The sequence below is a fragment of the Metopolophium dirhodum genome, chromosome 2 (assembly GCF_019925205.1).
Source record: "Metopolophium dirhodum isolate CAU chromosome 2, ASM1992520v1, whole genome shotgun sequence".
In the NCBI taxonomy this organism is placed as follows: domain Eukaryota; kingdom Metazoa; phylum Arthropoda; class Insecta; order Hemiptera; family Aphididae; genus Metopolophium; species Metopolophium dirhodum.
In genome coordinates this window covers 37234531-37260410 of record NC_083561.1, presented here as the reverse complement: position 1 = coordinate 37260410, position 25880 = coordinate 37234531, and the positions used below count along the sequence as shown (strand labels likewise).

The following is a 25880-nucleotide window of genomic DNA, read 5'->3' as shown; positions in this document are numbered from 1 at the left end:
TTATATTATTCTGGATATTTTAAATCAATTTTATAATATTGGTAAATATAATATTATATACCTGATGTGTAAGTTTTTCGGTATTTCACATTTCCCGTAACATATTATAGGTACATAGTATAATATTATTACGGTATGCCTATTTCTCTTTTCGCGTAGTCATTTTGATGATAATAATCGATAGATTACATGGCGTGTGAAACACGGCTGTTGTTTAATATGATTATTATTATCTTTGTTGTTTCAACACTTCGGCGTTGTCGATATATGCATATATATTTATATATATATATATATATATATACATACCTACGTTGCAGACGATAAACCGCCGCCCTCGGACAGCGACGATAGTTTACTAGACATGATGATAAGAGACGGAGACTTTACAAAAGGTTTTTATACAAACGTGTTTGCGTGTGGTTTGATGTTAACAGACGTTTGCCGAATTAACGCTAATAACACTATTATTATTATACAAAACGTTTCGTGTAAACTTGCTCGGAACGGCCGTTTGAAAGTAATTTGTTTTCGGTGATTTTACCGCACTATAATTAGATATAATAATATGCATTGTCGAATTCCGAAAAAAAAAAACCGTGTTCCTACCTATTTACAACCTACAAATGTTATGCGCAGCGCATAAAACGATTAAAAATTACGTTATTATTATTATTATTATTATCATACCAATGTGAAAGACAAAACCTACTCGGGGGTCGCCGTCGACCACGGCACTTATTTATGCCAAAAATTAGCATACAGACAACGTGCATTAAAAGCCAATCGATTTCGTATAATATTATCTATTATAAGAATCGTACACCTCGAAGTAATGCATTATCATTTGAAATTCGAACGCGGGATTTTTATTATACATTTTCGTTTACATTATTCAACAAACGATTTCCAGCAAATAGCGGAGATTTTGGCGAAAAATAGAAAACAAAAACACTACAGAAACAACAACATTTACTGTACAATTAAAACTAATAAGTGCGATATATAGTGTATCCTGCAATACAAATGCAGCTCGTTCGGGTTTTTCGTGCAAACTTTTAAAAAGAACTCGTGTCAGCGAGTGTGGAAACGAAAGACTAAAGTTTTTTTTTTTTTTTTTTGATTTGCGATTAAAGCGTTTGATTTTAAATCGTTTTGAAGTAGCTACTTAGAGTATAACACTACACAGCACGATAATCATCGTACAAACCAATTTTTCGAAGTCTTCAGACACCGGACACATATCTATGTATGGTCCATAAAATCCCTCGTATTTAGCCAAACGCAAAATATTTGTTCGTTACCACGTGATATAATTTTCAAAGTGTGCACTGGAAACCCTGACGCGGCTTGTGATAATAATATTAAGTATGTAAAATTGTATTGTATTTGTCGCCCGAAAAGCGTCAGAAATATATTGTTATAATTCAATTATCACGTCGCTCAGCCCGAAATCTAAAACAATATTGATACATACCACAGTTGCAATTAAACGCGTATAATATGTGTGATATCCAATGCACAATATGCACAGTTCGCTGAAAGAGTTGTTACAACATACTCTTTAAATATTTGTATTTTGCCTTTTTGTACGCATGAAATACAATTTCGTGTACAATAACATTTCGTTATAATAATTATTATATTAATAACAACATAATAAATTCGTATGAATATTTTCTTGAAATTTGTTTGCATAATTTTGAATAGCAATTATTGCGTCTATGTATAACCAAAACACCATTAAATTTTCATAGCTTCGTCGGAAGTTACGTCATGATGTTATTATAGTTACGCATCGATAAATCCTAAACGCTTAAAAACAATTTGTCATAAATAATAATATAGACATGGCGAAAGCATTCATATTATATAGTATTTGATTTTCGTGAAAGTTATATTATTATTATTATTATTACTATCTAACTATTCTAACTGAAACGTAAATGTCAGAAAACGGTACTAATTTCGCGGAAACCGTTTAAGAAGAGTGGCTGATTTCGAAATGTTCAAAGCTCGTATATAACCATGAGCTTTAAGTGATTCACAGAATCCGGAAATAATGTTTGCCAGAAAATTTCAAAATTGAAGGAAAATACCGGTACAGATTTCGAGGAAATCCCGTAACGTGTAGACCGATTTCGAAACTCAGACGGTTTTAACTATTTGTATGACCACCGAACCCTGAAAACTGATCATTATACGTTTTGCTACTTATTTCCCACGAGTATGCAGGCTGGTCGAGCTTTGATAAAACTCGTCAGTAAATTGTCTATAGAAAATTCCAACAATATTTCGAGTCAATACAGGTAGCTTAAGACTAATCGCGAAATACGTGTGTGAGCTTAAGTGATGACAAGCCGGATTAAGCCAAATTTAAGATAATATTTATTCATTTTTGAAACAAAAAAAAAAACAAAAATAACGATATAGTGGTAAAATAAAATAATATGTTAAAAATTGTAAATAATTATACACCGTACTTGTGTTGTGTATAATAATAGTATTCAACGTTTTTAAAAGAGTTTTTATGTTATGAGAAAAATCCAAAATGCATACTACCTATATAATAGCCATTTCGCCGACTGTAGTATACTACAAACACAGTACAAACACACTACAAACAACATGACGCTAAGTATATTATTCGAAAATGACCAAGTTCCTTGATGTTTCGAATTCAATAAGTCGACATCCTCTGTACTTGAAATCCTAAATACGTAGGTTCTTTCCGCTCCGGTGATTCGAAGAAAGTCAACCGTGTAATTATACTGTGTGTATATATACATATACTATATATAGGCCGACATGAAACTTTGCTGTTTTTTTTTTTGCAATTGACTCGTGTTTTGCTGTGTATAACGAAAACTCGAGAATATAATATATAGGTATACCGTATACCGTAGTTTTTTAATGTAAAAACAAGTTGGGAAATTCCACTCTACTAGCGTGGTAAATTCACGGTTTCTATAAACGCGTTTTTAATTTCAATACAACGAAATTGTTACAACTTAAAAGTTCTAATAGCTTATAATTTCTAGGTGTTTTGGGACGACAATCCTTTAAGCTATGATTTACATGGTTATGCATAATGTTATATACTCAAATTGTTAATTCAATTTTTTTATACAAAATTGTATGTTCGAATTCAAATCACGGATTCACAATGCTAAATATTATCAAGCGCAATATCCTTATCGGCTGTAAGCAATAAACCAATGATCATAATATAATATTAACATTTAACTATTTAAGTTAAAAGTAGTTATAAAAAAAAACATATTAATGTTATTGAAATTAAATTACAAATATCAAATACCACATTTCAAAACCATGAACTAATAATTAATTAAAGCTATATATTTTAATTTATATAATGTATCTATGATTTTTCCCAATTAATACGAGTTACGATTGCTGGTCGACGTCCTACACTAAAATATATAGTAATAAGTAATCACTATCAATTATTAAATATCCTGGGAAATTTTAAATCATAATATAATGTACCTATTTTACCTACCTGCATATTATTAATTATTTAACTATTTATTTTAATAATATTATAATAAGTGGAATTCAATTTTTATTTATTATATACAGAGAATTGTTAAGTCTAACAGTTAAATTCACAGAATATCGACGCTCGTTATATGTTCGGATATTCCTAAATTACATACTATGAATCATTAATCGTTTGATATAAAAAAACCAGTTAACCACAAAGCAAAAAAAAAACTGTTTCGGTTTTGGTTACCGTTCAAATACCAATTTCATTTTTGAACCTTTATCAATGTTTTTAGAAAATTCATTAACATGGAATTTTCGAGAAAATACAATTGGTATACAGAATGGATTTTTTTTTATTAATATTTAATTCTGTATCTGGTGATATTTTAATTTTATATTTCATGTGAGTGAAACCTGTTCCAGATCCAATATAATTAATAATATCAAATTATTATTTAAAAAAATGTTACTTATATTAAGACAAAAATCAACTTGTTCTTCAACACTATTCAATTAGCTCGACATCGTGTTTTGTGTTATCAATAAGAGGCCTAGATCCAAACGTATCTATTGATTCATCTGAATTTTAATCTGAACCTTGTATCCATAGTTCCCTATTTAATACTTACTAGTATGCTAGTATGAATTTACTTTGAACAGAACTGTTATACAAAATTACTATAACTATCAATTTAATCAACTACTGTAGTATCAAAATATTTATACTAATGTGACTATAGTAAAATGTATTTCAAGTTTTTTGTCTTGAACTGTGAATTCTGATATTAAAATGGAAATTACTAATTTGAATTTGACAAACCTATCTTAACCCTATTATGGACAAGAAAATAGTCGTTATTGAAGTAATGGCGTATAATAAGTAAGACCGTCTTCGGGTGACTAATTTTCTACAATGTAGGCACTGGTAACTAATGGATGGACACAACACTGGGATATAAAGTTTTCTAAACTTATGTTTAGGGACCTTAAGCCTAAGGTTTAAAATATATAATAATACATTTTATTAAATATAGTATAATTTATATTATTTTATATAATATATTTAATTATATTTTAAATCGTAGCTAAAACTGCATAATCTTGTTTCAATAAAACGTAAACGGAATCTTTCACTCGTCTCAAAATGTTTCCAAAACCAACAAATTGTCGTTTTTGTTGTACCATAGGAATATTATACCCATATTGTTATAATACTCGAAGTTAAATGAATGTACATTAAACACTGATTGATTCGAATCTAATAGCAGTGTAGGCGTGTAGCACGTTCGAGTATTGTTATTATTATTATTATTATTATTATAACGACGTTGAGACGGTTAGGCATTTTCGGCGCAACAACAACTCGCAAGCTGGAGGAATGAAATACATATAGAAATTATTAAAATTCGTCCCGAACAAAATCTAAATTATTATTATCCACGCGTACCACTACCCGGAATGGTGGAATGGACGAAAAATACTAAAAAATAAAAATCGCGGATTTCGAAGGAGCAACGGCGGTGGTGTGCATAGCATATATAGGGTTATTATTAGTATTGGTATTTGGTACCAGTATAATAATAATAATAATATATCGTATCATACACATGCGACGAATCGACTTTTTGGACGTGTGTGTAGCAATAATTCGTATTTGATGTTATTATTTTTTTTTTAAGTAGTACAACCGAAATAACGTGAGACGACTGGTGAATACGTAATAACAACTCGTTACAGAATTATTTTGGTGGTAAGGGTGTACCCGCGTGGTCGAAGCCGATCGAATCGCGCGGTATATAACGGTAGCTCGTTATTGTGTGAGGAGAGGGGGGGGGGGGGTAACTCCTTGATAATATCGATCTAAAGCAATCCAATTTTCGAATTTTACGATCCGAGTAATTTATCAACCCTTTTCTCGTCCGATATTTATAAGTTTATTGTATAATATACAAATACAAGTATTATACCTCTGAGGGGCGTGTCGCAAATCGCACTCTTTCGTTTTCAACAACAATAACTTAATTTAAAACGTCATATTTATACCTTTTACTTATTGTGCCCCCTAGTACAGATTGTAAATATTCATTTAAATAAACGTTTTTAAAAAAAAAAAAAAAACGTCATATTATATTATAATTTGTAAGTATAATATTATCTATTCTGTAAATAATATTATATTGTGATTTGTTTTTAAAATAAACTTTTATATACTACTATATTATATTATATAATATTGTAATCACAGCGATTCGCCAAGCCAGCTAATCAATATTTTAATTTTAGTTCTAATGCGCCTTTATTTGAATTCAGATAGTTGCCGGAGTTTTCAAGCAGGTATCTATTCTGGTATATTGTAGAATGACTTCTTTTCAAATTTTAGGAAGTATATGCTAATTTGGAACTGTCCTGTGACGATATAAACTATTTTTGTCTCAAATAAGAACTAATGCTTGTTTAAACAGATGATTTTTTTTTTTAAATTTTCTATATATTATTATCTATTTAAATCAAAAATTAAACGAATAGTTTTTTGAGTTACTCAACATCATGCAAGATAATTGTATATCCCCATAGGACTATCAATACCATTCAATTATTCGAAAATATAGAACTAAAGAAGGTATGCTTAAACATTTTAATAAATACATTTTTAAAGGTTAAATATGGTGGTCTATCATACATGTTTCATCACCATGCATGTAACCCTTTTACAATATAAGTAGTGATCGAATTTATTTGGTAAACTTATTTTTAAATTAAATGTTTGCAGTTATAGATGAGTGGGAGTATTGATATGTGTACCAGAGCCTTTAAGAAGTAGATACCTCTTATTATTTTCTTCGCTCATCTAAAACTCATTTTTGATTAGTTATTAATTTGAAAAAAAAATTGATTCATAATTAGATATGTGTGTAGGTTATAAATATAATCTACACAAATAATATACACCAATGTTTTATTTTAGGAGTACGCTGCAACTAAATATAAAACGAAAAAATCTATGTGGCCATAAAAAAAATTATCAACTTAAAAAACCACTAAAATAAAAATACATTTTTGTAAGAAAAAAAGGTGCAAGATGGGTAGTGCTTATAACTAATAGATATTACACCAAACTATATAAGAACATTTTTTTTAAATACTAATAAAAAGACTCGTCTATGTAAAATTAATATGGCCTTGTACATTGCTCACTGCTGTCTTTGACGATATACTATTATAATATTTTATCTACCCCTGTACAGAGACGTTCGTATACACGACAGAATATAATAGACCGAGACACGAATCGAGTTATAATATATTATTATATTATTCTGTACGCCACGATAAAATGACTTACCGTGCAGACCAACCGTGTCATTCGTATAGAATATCATAATTTAATTTTTATTCTGCGGGGAAATCACTTCCGCCTTACGTCCGCTTGCACGGAATAAAACGTTTTGCGCCTTTGCAAAAAAAGAAAAAAAAAATGTTTCGCTTCGGGCGCGCGAGCGTTATGTCGATGACGACAACGATAACGCGGCAGCTGAAAGTGCTCCCCGAAAAGGAGTTGTTTATTTTTCGGACCTTTGGCCCTTTTTCGTCGACGCGTGCGCGTCCCGTACGTCCCGGAGAGAAGGGTCACGTCGACTATAATTAGTAGCTACCCTTAGCCACCCTTACCGTCACCACTACAACCTCCACAACTAATATGCATGCATATTATATATATAATATATACGTCGTGATTTACGGACACACCTCCGTCGACGAAGTTTCATATATTATTATTATTATCATCATCGCCGTCGACGTCGTCGTCGTCTCTATTATTACCTCTGTCTCGCGTCGTCTGACGAATCAGACGTGTGTACCTCCGCCGTCTCGGAGGCATGTTTTCCGAAAACTCGTCCAAACGCGTAACAATAACTTATAATAATAATAATTTATACGCGGCATGACAACGCTGCTATATATAGGTACCATAAAATAATATATACAGGATGGTTTATCCAACTCGCCCGCCTCCCTTTTCTTCTCCAATAAAATGCAGTTGTTCAAAAACAAATTTTCTCATTTTGAAATATACTCAAAGATCATAATATTTTCAAACTTTTGAGATTTTTATCAACGAGTGTCCTGTGGAAATTCAAACTTCTGTTTTTTTCAAATAAGAACCCCCCTGCCCCTTAAACTACTGTAAATTATTTATCTGACAATTTTTTTTAAATTGTTGGTGTACCTAATTAGTCAACACTAGAACGATTACGTAATTTCTTTATTATTAAAATATTTATTCTAAGAACAATAGTCCTTACAATACTCGGACCATTTTTAGATAACATCATAAAATATGTTGATATACTAATAATATCAATTTATTGCTAACATTTTCAAATTACCATACACTATTGCAAAGTATGGTCTTCAAGAATTTGACAATATAATGGCTTTGAGCATAATTACTATAAAAGTTCCAAAAATTAGAATTCCAATAAATTGATTATTTAAAGGGAAAATGGGGGCGAGAATGCTTGGGATGAATCACCCTGTATACGCGTGTACACAAATATATTATTATAACATATAGTTTATATACGACGATAGCATCCGCGACTGTCGCGAGTGGCTTGATGACTGGCGTGCGCGTCCAACAAAATATGATAATACATATTCTAATAATATATGACGACGACGTATTAGACGACAATGGGCCAAACTTTGCAGTAGTTTTCTCCGTGCATGGTATACACATGTGTACCGCGTGTAGTTTTATATAAAACCAAACTTTGCCGGGAACGTTAAGTTTTTTGACGTACAATCGCCGAAATTATCTAAATGTATTTCACGAACAACTATTTTCACGACGCGTTTTAATCTTCCAGACGATGCGGAGCGGGCGTAAACTCTTCGCGTCCCCCCCCCCCCATGCGTGTGTGTGACGTGTGCGATGTGCGCCCTCCGACGTGTATGCCGCTCGTTAGCAGTTTCTACTTTTATCAAGACGTGACGTGTCGCATATGTATATACATATTATGTATAATAATATGTGTACACGTATGCGGTGACGACGGGCGCGACCTTGAAAAGTAATAAAATAAAAGCGTCCGCCAACTTACAGCTGTAGGGTGGGTACGTTCCGCCGTTGAGTCGTGGGTGTAAAACACGGGCCTAAGTCACGAGGAGCCGCAGACCGAGAACGAACGAGAAAAACAGCCGTGAGTGGAACGTGATGCGCTATAAATATTTTAAAAATATATAATATATACCAAGAAAGACATCTCTTCCACGCCAACACCGCGAGACCTCGTCAATTATTCAAGAGTATATTATTATCAAGCTCATAGACGCGTGCCTAAACGTCGTTCCACTTTTATTTTCTTCTTGGCTGCAGACTTACATCTATAATAAGATGACGTATGATAATAATATTATAGTCACATACTATTAGGCGATTCGATCGATGAATCCGCAAATAGATTGCAAGTATTAAAAACACGTCTGCTATCTATCTATACCTATTATGAATAATAATTAAAGGCAATGTTTGTGTTAGTCTGTGTTAATATTCACAGCCAAGTCTATCTAAGTGTATATAAACGCACAGGCCGTTATAATATAAATCTACCGCTGACTGCGAACACGACTGCAATCCAAGGACGAGCAGAGGGCGATTAGGTTTGGTTGTATTCAAATTTTTTGAAACCAAAACCTTGGTATCAGGAATATAATATATCTCATATTATATTATATGAGTTTATAAAAGAAGATGTCTTGACTGACTACCAATCAACGTACATCAACAACTATGTGGCGGAGACCAAACATTCTGAGTAACAATCACACGGCGCACGAGTACGGGTAGAAGGCATAAGAAGGGGTAACTTCACGGGCATTAATTTTTTCACGGGCAATGCAGCACAGCATAACAGCTAGTACCTGTCATATTGTTATAATATAAGACGTAGGTAGCTGATGGAAAAATCAACCAGGATGACGTGGGTGCAGGAAATTCGGAAGCGAAAACGGGAAAATATGTTCGACGAAGACGTAGACATGACCGTTGTGCTGCATTGTCGTATTACATCTATACCTACGTCATCAGGACCTGCGTGGGATACGGCGTCGTATATCTATAAACGCGGTATATGCAGTGGTTACGTTTTCTTGTTTGACTTTTAACCGCAGGTAGTTTCGGTTTTTCCTTTATTTCCACGTCGGTATTTATCGAAGTATACTATTACGAATCTATTATTATCTATTCAAATTTAGTGGAAGTAGGGGCGCCGCCACTTTGTTATATGGTTCGCAGTTCGTGCAGAAGTTCCGAAAACTCAAATCCGTCTCTTTCGATAAATTCCCAATAAAGTTTTAAAGCGTCTGAGTGTGCATGTGCGTAAGTATGCACTTTATGTCTTTGTATATTATTATTAAATATATGAATTTAAGTTATTGAGTTATTGAAAACGGGCATATACGTTTGTTAAAAATATAAACAACGAACAGAAATGTTTAACACACAAACACAATATTATAACACCAATATATATACACAAAATGGTATACAGTGTTTACTTAACCTTCTTCTGCGTTAGTTTTACACAAATGTATGAACAAAACTTACGTTTAATAACAAAGAGTCCTCGAGCGAATTTAATGCATTTTAGTCACGTTTTTCAATTATCCATTCAGCTGCTTTTATAATATATATATATGTGTGTGTGTGAGAGTGTATACTTATTATTAAAATATATTTTGGAACGCGCTCGAAATACTTAAACAATAGTTAGTTAAATATGAACGATTTTGATTGCTTTTTACAATATAATATAATATGTGTGTTATATTAATTGTGTGTGCGTTTACTACTCTTCATAAATATTTAATACTCAATATCCGAAAGGAAAACTTATGTTTTTGTTGTAAATTGTAATATGTATTGTTCATTTTATAATAATAATATATTAATATTAGATTTTTACCATAGTTTTAGAAAAACTCATTCACCATATTATACTGCGTTATCTAATATATTTGTTGCGTCGGAGGTTAAATATATTTTGGCTTTCGTCATTGCGAGCTTAAAAAAACGTCACGTACGTTATCTTTTAAAGGGGTTTGATATCATAAACGCGCAATTTGAATACAATTTTAAGGAAAATCAAAACTTTAAACATATTTAAATACTTATAAGTTGTATTCATAGTAACTTATAAATTGTCCTATACTCCTATATGTCATTATAGTCATTACCGTTTGTAGTTGTCGCGTAATTTACAATCCTATATCTAAAAACCGTTTAATTTGGGAAAAAACCGAGAAAACCACAATGAGATAAGTGACAAAATGTTCTTCATAAAATTAAGAAAACTTTTCTTGTGCAATTTAATGTTAAATCGCTTTAATCTTTCGATTGATTTAAGTCTGAAAAACATAAAAATAATGGTTCTCAAAACAATAATAACTTTCTTCGTATTAGTGATATCGAAAAAATAAAAAAGATAATCCACGGTCATAGTTCTACTTTTATGTATGAAGCCGGATGGTCTTTGCCCTCGTGAAACGTCAAAAAAATTGTGAGCGTGTGGGCGTCTTGCTCGTATCGAACTTGGTGTGTTCGTATGCGTATTAAAATTATTCGTCAACACCCAAACGTATAGATTTCCACCGAATACCGAAACGTATGTTTTCCAGACACTTTCTGTTAATATATTATTACTATTATTATAATAAAATACCAAGGGTGTCGTATTAATAATGATAGAAGCCTGTGTGTGTCGTGCGCATTTAACGATATAACGTTTCGGCGGAAACTATATTTAAACGCAATTCACGTACACATCTCGATCCTAATTAAATAATAATTAATTTATTGCTATACCCTCGAACTTTATAACAATACACTAGTCGTAACTGAATAATAATATCGTTGTATCGGTTTCCACAGTGCCGTCTGCTTCGATTTCCGGTGGTCCAGACATTCACGTGAACGAAGGGAGTACCATTAATCTGACGTGCATCGTGAAGTTCAGCCCGGAGCCGCCGTCTTACATCTTCTGGTACCATTACGATGAGGTATGTGAATTATGTGATTACGAATAAAGTCTTCAACGCGCGAATCGGTTGACATATAATATAATATGACTCTATAAACGTCAAAATAATCATGAAACTAATGATTAGCGGAGCGGAAAATGTATTATTGATATAACGATGGTATTGTGTGTTTTTTATTTCTTAGTTGTTCGTGTCTGAAGACACTTTTTAGGATAAAAATGCTCAGATCATCCATTCTGTGGGAGCTTTCTGATAGTAATTGGATGTAAGTTGATTCTTTTGGGAAGTCAATAATGAAAATTCTCAGAACTTTTTTAAATATTCGGTAAAAATGCGAGCATTTGTTAAAATGTTGGTGTTATTATTTGAATAATACCGTTCGATAACTAATAAGTTTGACCGGTTGGAAGTCTGGGGAAGTCTTAGTTTAGAGTCGTTTTTTATCATATTATACAATATAATTTGTCATGGAATTCAAATACAACACTCTCATGACCTACTCAACGACGAGGTACACTCGATACACCTACTATAAGGTTACCTATATTATACTTGACATCTATTTTTTTCGTATTGAAATAATTCAAAATCTGTTTATATTTTACAAGTATAATATCGATTTTGTGAACAACTACATACCAATCAAATAAGATATTATATGCACAAAAACTAAAAAAAATAAAAAAATGAATGTCTCATTTAGAATGTAATGTATTATGATAATATTGTAATAACAATCGGTATTCGAGAACTCGAAACTGCAACACGATAATATATGATAAACAATAATAATAATTATATACTATTAAACAACACGGGACTAAGACGTCACTATACGCTAACGATTCCCAGCGAGTAGATTTGATATAATATTATACGCATTACACGCATGTATAGGTAATACCTATGTATATATATTATATTATATGCGAACGCCGAGGCCAACTTTGGCCAACCGACAAACTAAACTGCCTCCACGCGTACTGAATTTTCACTTCACCTTCACAACCACCACACACACGCACACTGTGCACACATATACTCTCCCTGCAATGAACTGCTTCTAATATTGCGGTAAAGTCTAGCACTGAATGCAAATATACTTCTACCATCTCGATCCCACGCCGCCGACCCATGACCCTGCAATACAAACACTACATTATTATCATACGGTATGATATATTATGTAAACAATAACAGTAAGTTACGCATACATATACATTATACATGTAGGTACAGCGTACTTGAGTTTTCGAATTCATAGTAAACGATATTATCATTTTTACGTAATAATTATCATCTCGATCGCGCAAGTATAATTTATAACAATTGTGCAGGCGTAGTGCGTACCTATTATATCTCTATGCATAATATCAATTTCCCTGTGATTTATTAATAATATGATATAATAAATAAATAAATAAGGTCACACTCGCCTAACTCACCTAAGAACCTCCGACATATTATGATGATACACGTGGTGTCCTTCTAATAATAAAGCACGTATTTACAGAATGTCAGAAATTCAAAATTTAACGAAATCAATTCCACATCTCCGATCAGATTAGTCAAGCCTTAGGACCTCACTATCGAGACATTAAAAACTTCATTTTATTTTTAAACGAATTCTAATCATATAGTTTAATATAAAATCATAATGTCATATCAGCTACCTATTCATTTCCAATAGGTAGGTATACAAATGGCCATGTTGCCGATATGCGTGGTTATGGTAAATGAAAAAAAAATGTAAATAACAATAGGCTAACATACCTAATATAGATATAAAGCGTTCTTGAGTTTTCGAATACTCATTATAATATTAAAATTTCAATCCAAAAGTCGTCCTTTTCGTGTATAAATATGTGTGTATAGTAACGTGTAAAAATAGTGTGGGGGAGACTGCGGTCAAATAAAAAAAAACGTATGATAACGTTAAGGGCGTCAGCTAGGGGAAAAAATGCGATCGCTGGTAATTATTATTATACGTATATATCGCATAATATTGTACGTACCACAAGAGCCATTTCGAAAGTGTGTGTGTGTGTGTGTGTGTGTGGGGTGGTTCTTCGAGTTTAAGCTCGGGATTATTGTTGGAATGGGAACAAAAAAATAAAAGTTTTAATTATTCTCCTCGGCGGAGTATCGTATCCTATATATTATATACACATAGGTAAGCGTAATACATACGGTGCAACAATATCATATTAGGATTATGCTGTAATTTACGTAATTAATGAACACGCGAAAAATATACCCATCTAAATAATAGCCGTATATATATATATATATGGATTGGCGTTACTCGCAATATTTTTGGGCGTATATGTATACATATATGTAAGCGCACGCTTACCTGGACGGTAATAAATAATAGCCGAGTGTAGTTCCTTTTTAATTGCAGAGTATAAAATTTCTTTAAGAGCTTAATGATAATAAAATACATGGCGCGATGTCCGAACGCAACTAACGTTTTAAAATAATTATTATTAGTGTGCTCGCGAAAGTTATAATATGTATAGAATTCAAAATTTATAAAATATGAGCGTCATGAATATCTTAAGTACGTAAAATGACTGTGCAAAACAAATGTATAGTTTTTATTTAGTATAGTTAGTACAGATGATAGTATATAGAGCCATAAAGGTATACGTATAATATATTAACGTATAAAATGTATAAAATCGCATCAATAAAAATAAAAATAGTATAAAGTTATATTAAATTTAAATATAATTATTTACGCGATATTAGTGCAAATTGTGGTTGAAAGCTCGAAACCGGTTAGATATCATCAAAAATGATACCACGTCGTCGTGGCGTAAACTGCCGTCAAAGCCGTAACAAAAACATGGCACTATCAAAAAAGTTTTGTTATAGACTAAATACATGTAGTGCAAAAATTGACTTTTTGCTACCTTGCACAGATTTTTAGCAAAATAAAATACCTACCTACGTTGAAAAATAAATTGAGTATAAAATATATTATATGTGATACAAAAGAAATACGTAAAAGATTTTTAGTAAATATTAAATATGCATAAATGCTAAAAAATTAAGAAATATGCAAAAATATGCATTTTAATTGATTTTTGTTTTTTAATTCTTCAATATATAGAATGCTGAATGGATATTTTCTAGCTTGGTCTGCTATAAATCAAGAGTGAAATATAATAATATAGAAAAATATGCAACTCCTACAATTTCCGAGTACCTAGCCCTAATAACTATCAATAAAACGGGTCATATTATTATATAATATATTATAATTATATTATTATCGCATTTAAAAGTAGCGGCTTACTAGCTCTACTCGAATATAATAATAAAATCTAGGTAATATCGTTTACGTGATCTTCAGTCCCCTTGTGCGGCAAAATGCTATAATGTTATGTATACATAAATATGCATAAATAGTGCTACACACATTAAAAAACAACCCGATGGTTCTAGTTTTGATTGTTTAGCATTTCGCGCTCGCGTATAAAAATGAACGCAAAAAAAAAATTGAACGAGCAATTGTATGCTTACGACTGGTATATTATAATATTCTATCGTTTTATTCTTCTTCCGTCGAAACTGATAAAAAAAAACATTTCATATTATATGACTTTTTTTTCTGTTACGTTACGTATAGTATGTAGAATGTACATGACTTACCATCGTGACAGCCGGCAGCGACAGTGCCGTACAACTGTGGAGAGCGGTAGAAATATGATGGGGTTTCACCTCTCCTCTTCAATCGATGAAATGCCTGCACGATCTGTAAAATAGTGCTCTCGTGTGCACAGTTATTCCTCGCCAAAAAATTAAAAAATGTTTTATAATAATAAAATAAGTACTTGTTTTTTTTTCGATTTTTCCATTACTAATCGATCAATGAAAATGTGAAATGATTCCACTTTATTCTGTGGTCTGTGATCACGGCAGAACGTCAAGACGTATCTATGATAATAATATATAAATATTATACGTATGCGTTGGGGGTTAGTCGGTATTTTTTTTTAAAAGAATTTATTGAACAATTTAATACTTAATACTAGGTAATGGTTTATAATATTCTATAGGTATGTGAATCGTTCTTTTATTCTCCCGTCGAAACCCATTTAAAAAACATTTCTTAAATATGACTTGTTCTATTATATAATATAATGTATTTACGACTTACCATGACAGCTGACAGCGACAGTGGCATACAACTGCGGGGAGTGGTGGAATTATAGGGTTTGACCCCTAACCTTCGATCGATGAAATGCCTGCATGATCTGTAAAATAGTTCTCTTGTGTGCAGTTTTCTCAACAAAAACTTTACTCTGGTGTCTTTGATCGCTGATCGTCAATATTATCTGTGATAATAATACTAAGAATGGTTTTTATTTGTATTTAATTGGTGGTAGGGGGAGGAGGGAGCATTGATCGGTATTTTTGTGGTGCATACTGTCGAGTCACCCGTCTACAGTACATCTTCCGTCTGTTTTATTAACAAATATTAGCTTTATATAATCTTTTGTTGTAAACGTAATAAAATCGTAATTATATAAATATTGGACTATACAAAAAAAACTCTCTCCGCCCACCTGAAATCAAAATTGTCGATGACGCCTGCACTACGCCATGAAGCTTAAGGCCCACGGACACTAAGACCTACGGGAATGATGTTAATCATCAGCTGTTAGAATATATTATGATTATTTTGGTTCGGATATTCAAATTCTCGTCGAGCGCGCGGCGTTCTTCGACATACGATGTTATAATATAAATCGTTATAATATAATATCGGGTATTATATGGTCGGGTGTGAAAGCCGACACTTAATCCACGCATATAACATTGTGTGTACGTACGTAAACTATTTGACGGTTAGATCCTCCGGACACATAAAAACGACTGTGTAGTATTTCATGCGAAACTTAGCAATAACAAGAGTTTAATCTTCGGATGACCCAGTTAGTTTCGGTGTGCTCGCAGTACTATATCAAAACGAGACGCGATGGGACACGCGGACCCGTCCGAAAAAACCGATGGAAAACGACGTCCGTGTAATAGCGGTGAGAGTGATGCTGCCGCGACCGAAGATTAGCGGTCTGTGGTTTTGTCATACGAAACGGCTAAAAAACTGATAATAAAAAAAGGCCACGTGCTATATTTTATAATAACTGCTGTAAACGATATTAACAGTAATACAACCCCGAGACGCGTTTCGTTGACAAATCGCACGGTCATAATACGAACAGAAATCGTCGATATAAGATTTCGGACAAACGTCTCGCGACTGTTTTCGTCTCGCGATTTCTCCACTGCGTTTATAGTAATATAATATGTACTTGGCTGTTAGTCTGTGGATTTAATGATTTTATATAATATCGATGAATTTTATTCTGAACTCTGAGAATAAGTGTGAGGTAAAAATTTAATATGATGCATATTACCTATTTACCTATACCATTTTAAATACAATTTTTTTTCCCTTGAGCACGATTTACTCTCTCCCTAAAGCCCAAACATTCATTTCCGTCACAACATCCGCGCGTATTCATCCCCTCCCCTTCAATTCTTAACTCAATTATCCCCCATTTTGATTTTTTTGCCAAATGAAAGCTATTTGTGATTTTGTACATAGTATAATATATTCTCTTTCATTGTTCATTATAATTATCATTTCGTTGAAACTATCCTTTTCCCTCGTTTGACTTCCTAGGTTATTCGCCCTTTCCTGATATTCAATTTCTTCTAAGTGCTCGTTCCACTGCCATTATCACCGTTATTATTTTTTTAATTAAATCCTCTCGCTTCCTAGTATAACCACTTTTAAATAAATGTAAAATTCAAAGTCATTTAATTGCTACGCTCTGATGTTTTTATTAGTAGAAATGCAAAAAAGAAGAGAGGGAGTGAACAGATAACTATTCTACTGCACAGTTGTAGGTGTCGAGTGTACCTAGTTATTAACTAAGTCACTGTAATCTGTACATTACATTTAAATGCAATGATAAATCATTCTGAACAACGATTCTGAGCTAAGCCTATAATAATATTACCAAGTATACCTATAATTTCAAGATAATGTGTTTTTTTTTTTATATTTCTATTAGAATAATTTATTTTACAACTAGTACCTATTTTGACAGTTTGGATGATTTAATTTTTTTACGGAAATATTGCATTTATTATATTATTAGGTACTTAATGTTAAATTATTATAACAGTGCCTAAATATGCAATTTTTATATAATTAATTTATTATTCTTGTTAACTATTGAGTGTGAATAGGTTAATGGTATAAATAGGCAATAACTTAAAATTACCTAGTTTAAATGTTTTGAAAGTCATTGTACTTAAAAAATATAATAATGTACGTAAAGGTTTCTAGTATTCCCACGAATAAAATATTTGAATTAGGTACAAGAAAATAATATATTATATTTAAATTGTTATAGTTTATTTAAAATATAAATTTTCGTTCAGTTTTAAACTACAAATATTTTTAAGAAATCGTGTATACATATACCCATACATAGTTAGTATTTTTAAAAAGCTGTAATAACAAGTTATATGGAACCTTAACCTATTACATTTTCAAGCTTTTTGACCGAGCGAAACATTTTTTATTGACATTTATTGAAAATAATAAAACGTGTGTATGTGTGTGCCAACACGCACGTACGAAACAAAACTTCTTTTGTAGCTTTTAGTGATAACTGAACTTTTTTGAAAATAAACAATCTCGCATGGCAAGGACTTACATGAATTGATAGGATTTTAGGTTCAAGTTCGTGATGCAAAAAATTATTTATTTGTTTGATTCTTTTTATTTATTTTATTTACTCTTTTTATTTATTTTACTTATAAACAGATTTCACTTAATAAACGACCTCGTTCGCTGTTCAACATTAGATTTAACCATAGTACCTTCAATCGTTTCGATATTTATAATTATTATTATGTACATGATAATGGTATAATTATTAAATATCTATATAGAGAATAATACTAATAATATATGCATATAAATTGAATTAACTTACAGTATAATATATTACTCTCGTATCTATCCCGTCTCACTATTCCACACTAAATTATTAAATAGATAAATAGATAAAAATAATAATAATAGGATTTATATGGTTTATATTTTATTTATTTTTTGTTATCATGTTTTTCATAGCGTGTCGATAATTTCGTTACACATTTTTTGGCATAGTAGTTACCCTCCGTAAAGATGTTCATAGTACCTAATAGGTAGAACAAAATAATCAATTTATTTTGTAAATTTATTATAATATAATATGTATACAATAATGATATAAACATAATAATATGGCAAAAATGTAATATAACAGTTTTCAATTTTAAATTAAGTACGACAAAATAAAAAATCGATTCTGTCAAAAACAGGTTATGCGTGAAAATTTGCAATTTTTCCTAGTTGCTTTTTGTTTTTCCCAATCATTAAGAAAATTAATGTGAATTTTTACTTTTGACTTTACAACAAGTATCAACTAAATTGTTGAAATAGATGCATTATTATCATTATACATTTTAATAAAAACTATAGTTTGCATAATATTAATTTATTGCATGGAAAACAAGGGTAAAATGTTGGGAATTACTGAATTATATTCATTAATAGGTATTATAATATACAATTTATTTTGCATGCATTTTTCAAAAATTATATTTATCTATTAATTTTAATATTGCATCTACATTGATTTATTTACATTATTTTTATATTTTACTGCTTGTCAAGCCATTTATATATTATTGTAAATTGTTTAATTAAGTCAATTAATTATTTTGCCCATAATTTCGAATATTTTAGATTTTTTAACACATATATACTTCCTATATTATTGAATGCATATTAGTTCACGTACGATCTATTTAAATTCACAACATTGACTATAATTACAGTGCAAATTAAATTACTATACTCTGTTGACCGTTGCAAAAGAGAAAACCTAGTGGCCAGTTTCCGCACATGTTTACCTCCGACTTACCCACTTCGTCGAATCCGGTTAGATTAGGTTACCAAACTGGTTGTTACACGGGATATTCGTTTATCTATAAGAGAATAGGATGAAGGATTCCCTTTTTCCCACCATATTAATAACATCGTTTAAACAGTGTGTATGCGTGAACCGGGAATTTGGGAGTGTAACATTTGGCTATAGAATAATATTATATGGTGTGATTTTTCTTGGTGGAAAACGTTTCTGAGAAATCACTGATGAAATAAATAAACTAAAAACGTTTTGTGTGGATATTTTACAGTGAGATATGTTTATAAAATAAATAATTAAATGTCTTACTATTTCTTAAGTCCAAAATTGTATTTATATGTATCAAAGTACTGCAAAAAAATATTTTTCCATAGAATAAAAATTTAAAAATGCATGTTTTTATTTAACAATTGAAAAAAATAATTAATAATATGATTTTTATAGAAAAGTGTTTTTTTTTTAACGACCTAATGTTTAAAAATAAAAATGTAAAACTAAATAAAGTTTTGAAATAATTTTATCGTCTTACGTTATTTAAATCACCAGGTATATTATATTATTATTATATATAATTAATAGGTATGTGTATGTGTTCTGTGGATATACAGTACAATACTGTAAAATATATTGTATATTTTATTGTAATATTATACTTTTCCAACTATATTCATTTTCAACGAACAGCGACGTTCTCCGGACTTGATTCTCCGAGAAATATTTTTAAAAAACGAAAAAGTATAAAATATACACTTAATAATATAATTAATATAATATATATTATCATGATAATACAAAAGTCCGACATGAATTATTATTATTGTGTAAGCCGTTGCCGGTTAGGCTGGCCGTATAATAATAATAATAATAATAACAATATATGTAGAATGGAAGTTTTGAATGAATATACTTACTTACGAAAATATATCGTCGGCGGGAGGGGGAAAAAACATTGAAATACATTTATATTGTATATTGTATGCCATGAGCCACGAGCCACGCGGACAACCCAATAAGCCGCTTATGGCGCGTATATTCAAGATTCACCGAAGTTATCGTCGATATTATTGTACACCGAGCCGTAAACTTTTCTCCGGCAACTATTTTCAAACGGAATTCATGGCTACGGTGCACATATTATGCATGTATGTATGTGTGTACGGCTAATACAAAAGTTGTCTCATACATATATAACGACCCGAGTGTATCGACTCACGTTTTATGCAAATTCGATATAAATTATAATATTGTTTACTGACTTTGACTTTCACGGGGGGTGGGGGGGAGGGGTTAAAAGAATATAATCGAAGCGAACGCAACCGAACTGATGCAAAGCTTTTGTATAGTACAATATAATATAATATATCATATAAAATATGTAAATATAATGGGATTTATTATATTACAGTCATTGAATTTTCCATAAAACAATATATTATAGACACCCATTTTTCGTTCGATTTCGAGTTTTTTCACTCGATACTTGTATGATAATAGATAAACTATATCATATACCACACATATTATATACCTCTATGACAATATGATCGGTGGAATCGTTGTACCTAACTCGGAAAAACGTTAACAAAGCAATACACGTCATTTGCTATCATACATTAAGTACATCATAAGAGGGTTCTAGGCGATTGGATTTTTCATGCATTATGTTTTGCGATAAACTGTCAAAAAATGTAAATACTTCTAGTAATCCAATTTAAATTTTGAAAAATAATTTGAATTTGATAGCCCATTTTCTATGAATAAATTAGAAATTGCCCAAATTTTAATAATAAATAAATAAACTTCTTGGTCGACATGAAATGCTCCGAATATTCATCTTTCGGAATACAAAATTCAACACTTAAAATCTTAATTCAAAAAAGTAAATAACTTACAAAAATTATATTGATAAGAAAATATGTTTATTTTTATTGACTTTAAATTGAGTAAAATATATTTAAAAATATTATTTTGAGTTGACTTTTTAACCCTTAACTATACGCGCTGGTGTACGCAGTACACCAATATTTTTGTTTATCTTGTTCTATTTTGGTTTTTATTTGTTTTTAGTTATTCTCCTGATCTAACCTTTTCTCATCTAATATGTAATAAATATTAAACAATTTCAGTCGTCATTCGATGTATGTAGCTGCACAAGCAAGCTCCGTTTTAAAATATTTTTGTATCGAAATATGAACGAAATACACCGCGCGTGTATTACTTTTATCAATTATAATATAGTAATATAACAACATTTTTTTTATTACATTTTTTTATATAATTAAATTTAAAACAATATTAAGTAGTACTTTTTTCTTTTATTAGTAAATAAAGTCAAATATATTACAATGCGACATTGATTTCCGTGTAAAACAAATTGGTGTATAAAATACACAGCGCGTGTAATTATTGAAAAACAAAATGGCGTGTGTAGCTAAGGGTTAAAATAATGAGTTTCTTTCGTCTAACAAAATTATCCTGCATATATACCGTGTGTCTGCCGTGTACATACAGGGTACAGTGTATAACTAAAATTCCCATATAACTCAGTACCCTATACATATTTTTTAATTCTGTTTGCGTGGGACAAGAAACTTGACTATTTGGATCATCAATCTTCCGCAGACAGATTCTAAAATATGTATAGGGTACTGAGTAATTTAGTCTTTAGATAACTGAGTTATGCAGTGTACCCAGTTTTCGTGTATAACGGAACAACCGTCACCATAAAAAGCGGTCCTTTTCATGACCGTTAACCTATCGACCAATCCCAGCGCAGAAACCGCACATCATACAAGGAGGAATTAGGGTTAAATTATAAAACCACCCATCCAACTTACAAATTCCACGGAAAGGGGAAGTCATGACGAAGACAAAGATGCTTTCGCCAGGACCGAAACACAAAAGCCGGCCAAGCCAGGGCAGGAACCGTACCGACAGTAAACACAGCTACACACGTCGACACACGAGTTGTTTACTAGTCGTTACAACAATTAGTATATTATATACCGGACACAACTACGAATTATTACTATTAAGACATCAACAATCATGTTCAGTAACAAACAAACTCAAACTGGTAATTGTATTCGATTTGAAGATGCTCCCATCAAATAAGAACACAAAATCAAATACCTGCGAGTCACTATATAGAGAAAACCTAACTTTTTCCTCCTACATCAAGAATGTCGTCACCAAAGCTATAGGTGCGAAGTTTTCACTTTTCCCACTAATAAACAAACGTAGCCCTTTATCAATAAGTTCTAAACTATTCATCTTTAAAACTCACATCAGACCTATCGTCACTTACGCAGGGCGCCAGGGCCTGCAAGGACAGCTAACATATCGAAATCCAGTTGGTAAGTACCCGGACAGTACCCATTTCCGGTGGTCAACTCCATTCCCCTATACTGTTGTCCACACTTAAGGCGCCCGGTGCCGATGCCATTTTGTCCTCAAAAACACACTCTGCGGGAATAACGATACCGCCTTGTAGAATCAACCAAATTTCATAATTTTTTTTTAATTGCTAGAGGGAAATATTTTACAGCTCGCATCGATCTCTGTTTTTCAATATTTTATTCGCAAACTCAATTATAATATGTCTAAAAAAATACAAGATAAAAAGGATTTTTTTACAAATTTTTTAATACGATTATTTGAAATAAAATACAAAATCAGAGATCTATGCGGGCTATAGGAAGTCTTCTTCTTTCAGATAAAAAAATAGTCATCAAAATCCTACAATTCTACAAAGCTTGAGAGTTATTCCCGTAAAGTCATCTTTTTCGATATAACACTTTATCAACCTCTCCTAAATAGGTATCGGGTAGTGAAAAAGATAGATAGATAGATAGGTAGATTAGTGGAAAAGTCTTATAATTGAGGTGTCAACTAAAATATAAAATTTTATTTAAAAATGTTTGTAGAATTGTGGAAAATTTGAAAAACTGGCACCGGGAACCTTAATAACAAACCCTTTATTGTACATAAGACCACACCTTATAGTGGTGTGCCTCTAAGCACCACCGCCTGCATCGGTTGGGTAACGCAACCACGACGATTACTGTCCCTATCGTTGTACAAATACTTATATTATATTATTATTACACCTGCAAAATATAAACCATGACGTGATACCATAAATCAACATCTTATTATTTAGCAGAAGGTCACCACAGGCCTTACTGTTTCACGTGGATACACTGTATATATGATATATTGATATGATATCTTATCCGTTCGTGCGATTCTTTGTCATTATTATGGATATCATATTCCTATTAATCGGCCATTTAAAACCTATAACGACGGTTTAAATAAATACAAATATATGATTTAATACAAAATATGCGTGTAAGTTTATCATATTTTATCTGGTACTTAGTCGAAACGTTTAAAGTATGTTTTACTTAGTTAATGAAGACAAGAAGTGTTACCGTACAAATTTCATAAGTACAAAGTACTGTAAAACCTCCAAAACCGTTGTATTCCTTGTTTCTCTTAAAAATAAAAACTATGAGTAATGACTACTCAAAAAAATAATACGTTTCTGTTATATTTTTAAGCCACATTAATAACCATTTAAAGGGCTCTGCCATTCCCAGTGCACAACGTTACGGAGAATTTTAATATTTTATTCAGAATTAAAATCACGCGCGTTGTGATTTAATTTTGAAATTAGAATGAGTACAGTGATTTTTACTTAAAACAAGATAGGCTAAATAAATAATCAAATATAAAAAGTAAATTACATATTTATTATTCTATTTAGGCGTCAAACTGGCATAGGTACCTATAATGACTACCTATACATTATATAAATTTAATAATTCATGATTTGGCGACGGTATATAATACTCTGTTTAACATTCCTCGTGTTAAGAGAATCGACACTATGACTATATAATATATTGTTTTAGGACCTATACTAATCCAAGCCATTAACTATAACTTATACAAGTGAAATCATACTTACGTGTTTGTCGTATTGTTTAGAGCACGATTGTATAGTGTCGTGGTGTACGCGTTATTCAAACGATATGACGTCCTATAATAGGTTCCTTTGAAATATTATTATAATTATTATTACGAAAATCGTACGATAGGCATTCCAGTTATTAAATCGTTTTCTTTGATGTACTATTGTACATTGCATGTTTTTGCGCATATCATTTAGGTTTTTTGATGATGCCGTATACACTAAGTACTATTTTTATAGCATAATATTATTATGTTTCAACAACTGTATATTTATTAATTTGATAACATAATTGTTATAGTTATCTATTATGATTATTAGGTACCACATATTTAGTTTGTTTTTGTTTATCATATTATTGTACAATTTCAAATTCAACGTATGTGTAAATATATGGTTGTTGTTTACTTTACACACGTGCAGAGTACTGAAAACTCTGTGTAAATGCATAGAATCTGCATTAGGTATAAATTTACTATAAGCCCCTTTCGGTAATATACAACCTCTATATCTACAACACTTGAGCGACCAAAATACTATAAATTAACCGGTTTTACGGTTTGGCCCTCAATAGGACTACCCTTACTTTTTAAACTTTTAATCCTCAACGAACACCTACCGAAAAAAACCTAACCGGGAATAACCTAACCGGTCACAGATTGGACTCAATGTATACGGTTCACCAATGTGGCTACTCAAACAAAAAATGGATAGTACAATAGACGAACATTTTGGTTATATTTAAAGATCAAAAACACAATTTAAACAATTTATACCTATAATAGTTAAATATATTTTATATTTGATCTGACTCAGCTCATCTTCTGTCCTAGATTATATTATAATATATACGAATATTGCTTGGTTTTATAATATTCATAGTTCATAGATTTTACTATTATCTGTTGGAAAATATCACAATAGTATACAATTATACTTTTACTGAGAATTTTCATTATACAAAAAAAAAACCAAAAACAAAGACCAACAATATTAATGACAATGCTGAAGCGCAAGACCCATGATTATAATATTTTGTTGAACATATTTCATGCAAAATATTATAATCGCACTCGTTTGATATAACATCGCAGGCACACTTTATTTATCCGCTCGGAAATCGTATTTCGTATGATGTCTGTTTATAGTCACCGAGTTTTTTTTTTCCGAATTCCGGACGGCTGAGCTGCAATATTCAAAATCAAACTTTAAACGCATCATCACATCTTGCGGCCAACCGAGTATTGCTAGCTTGGTGTGGTATTATATTCGATGGCGGTTTTTTAGCGTAACTGATTTTCGAGGGATCGACGCAAAACGGTACAAGTTGGAGGAAGTTTCGAAAG

The 25880-nt window shown here is 31.4% G+C and overlaps 1 protein-coding gene across 2 annotated transcripts in view; it reads left to right on the top strand.

Annotated features, from left to right (window-relative positions):
• The window catches only part of LOC132939573 (zwei Ig domain protein zig-8-like), a 421440-nt gene that overhangs the window by 386234 nt on the left and 9326 nt on the right, over positions 1-25880 (top strand). Inside the window, exons 4-5 of one of the 2 annotated variants that reach the window (XM_061006819.1) lie at positions 321-395; positions 11444-11571. In XM_061006819.1, the coding sequence (XP_060862802.1) occupies positions 321-395; positions 11444-11571 (203 nt within the window). The remainder of the gene's footprint in view (positions 1-320; positions 396-11443; positions 11572-25880) is intronic. The other variant, XM_061006820.1, reaches the window with a different exon arrangement.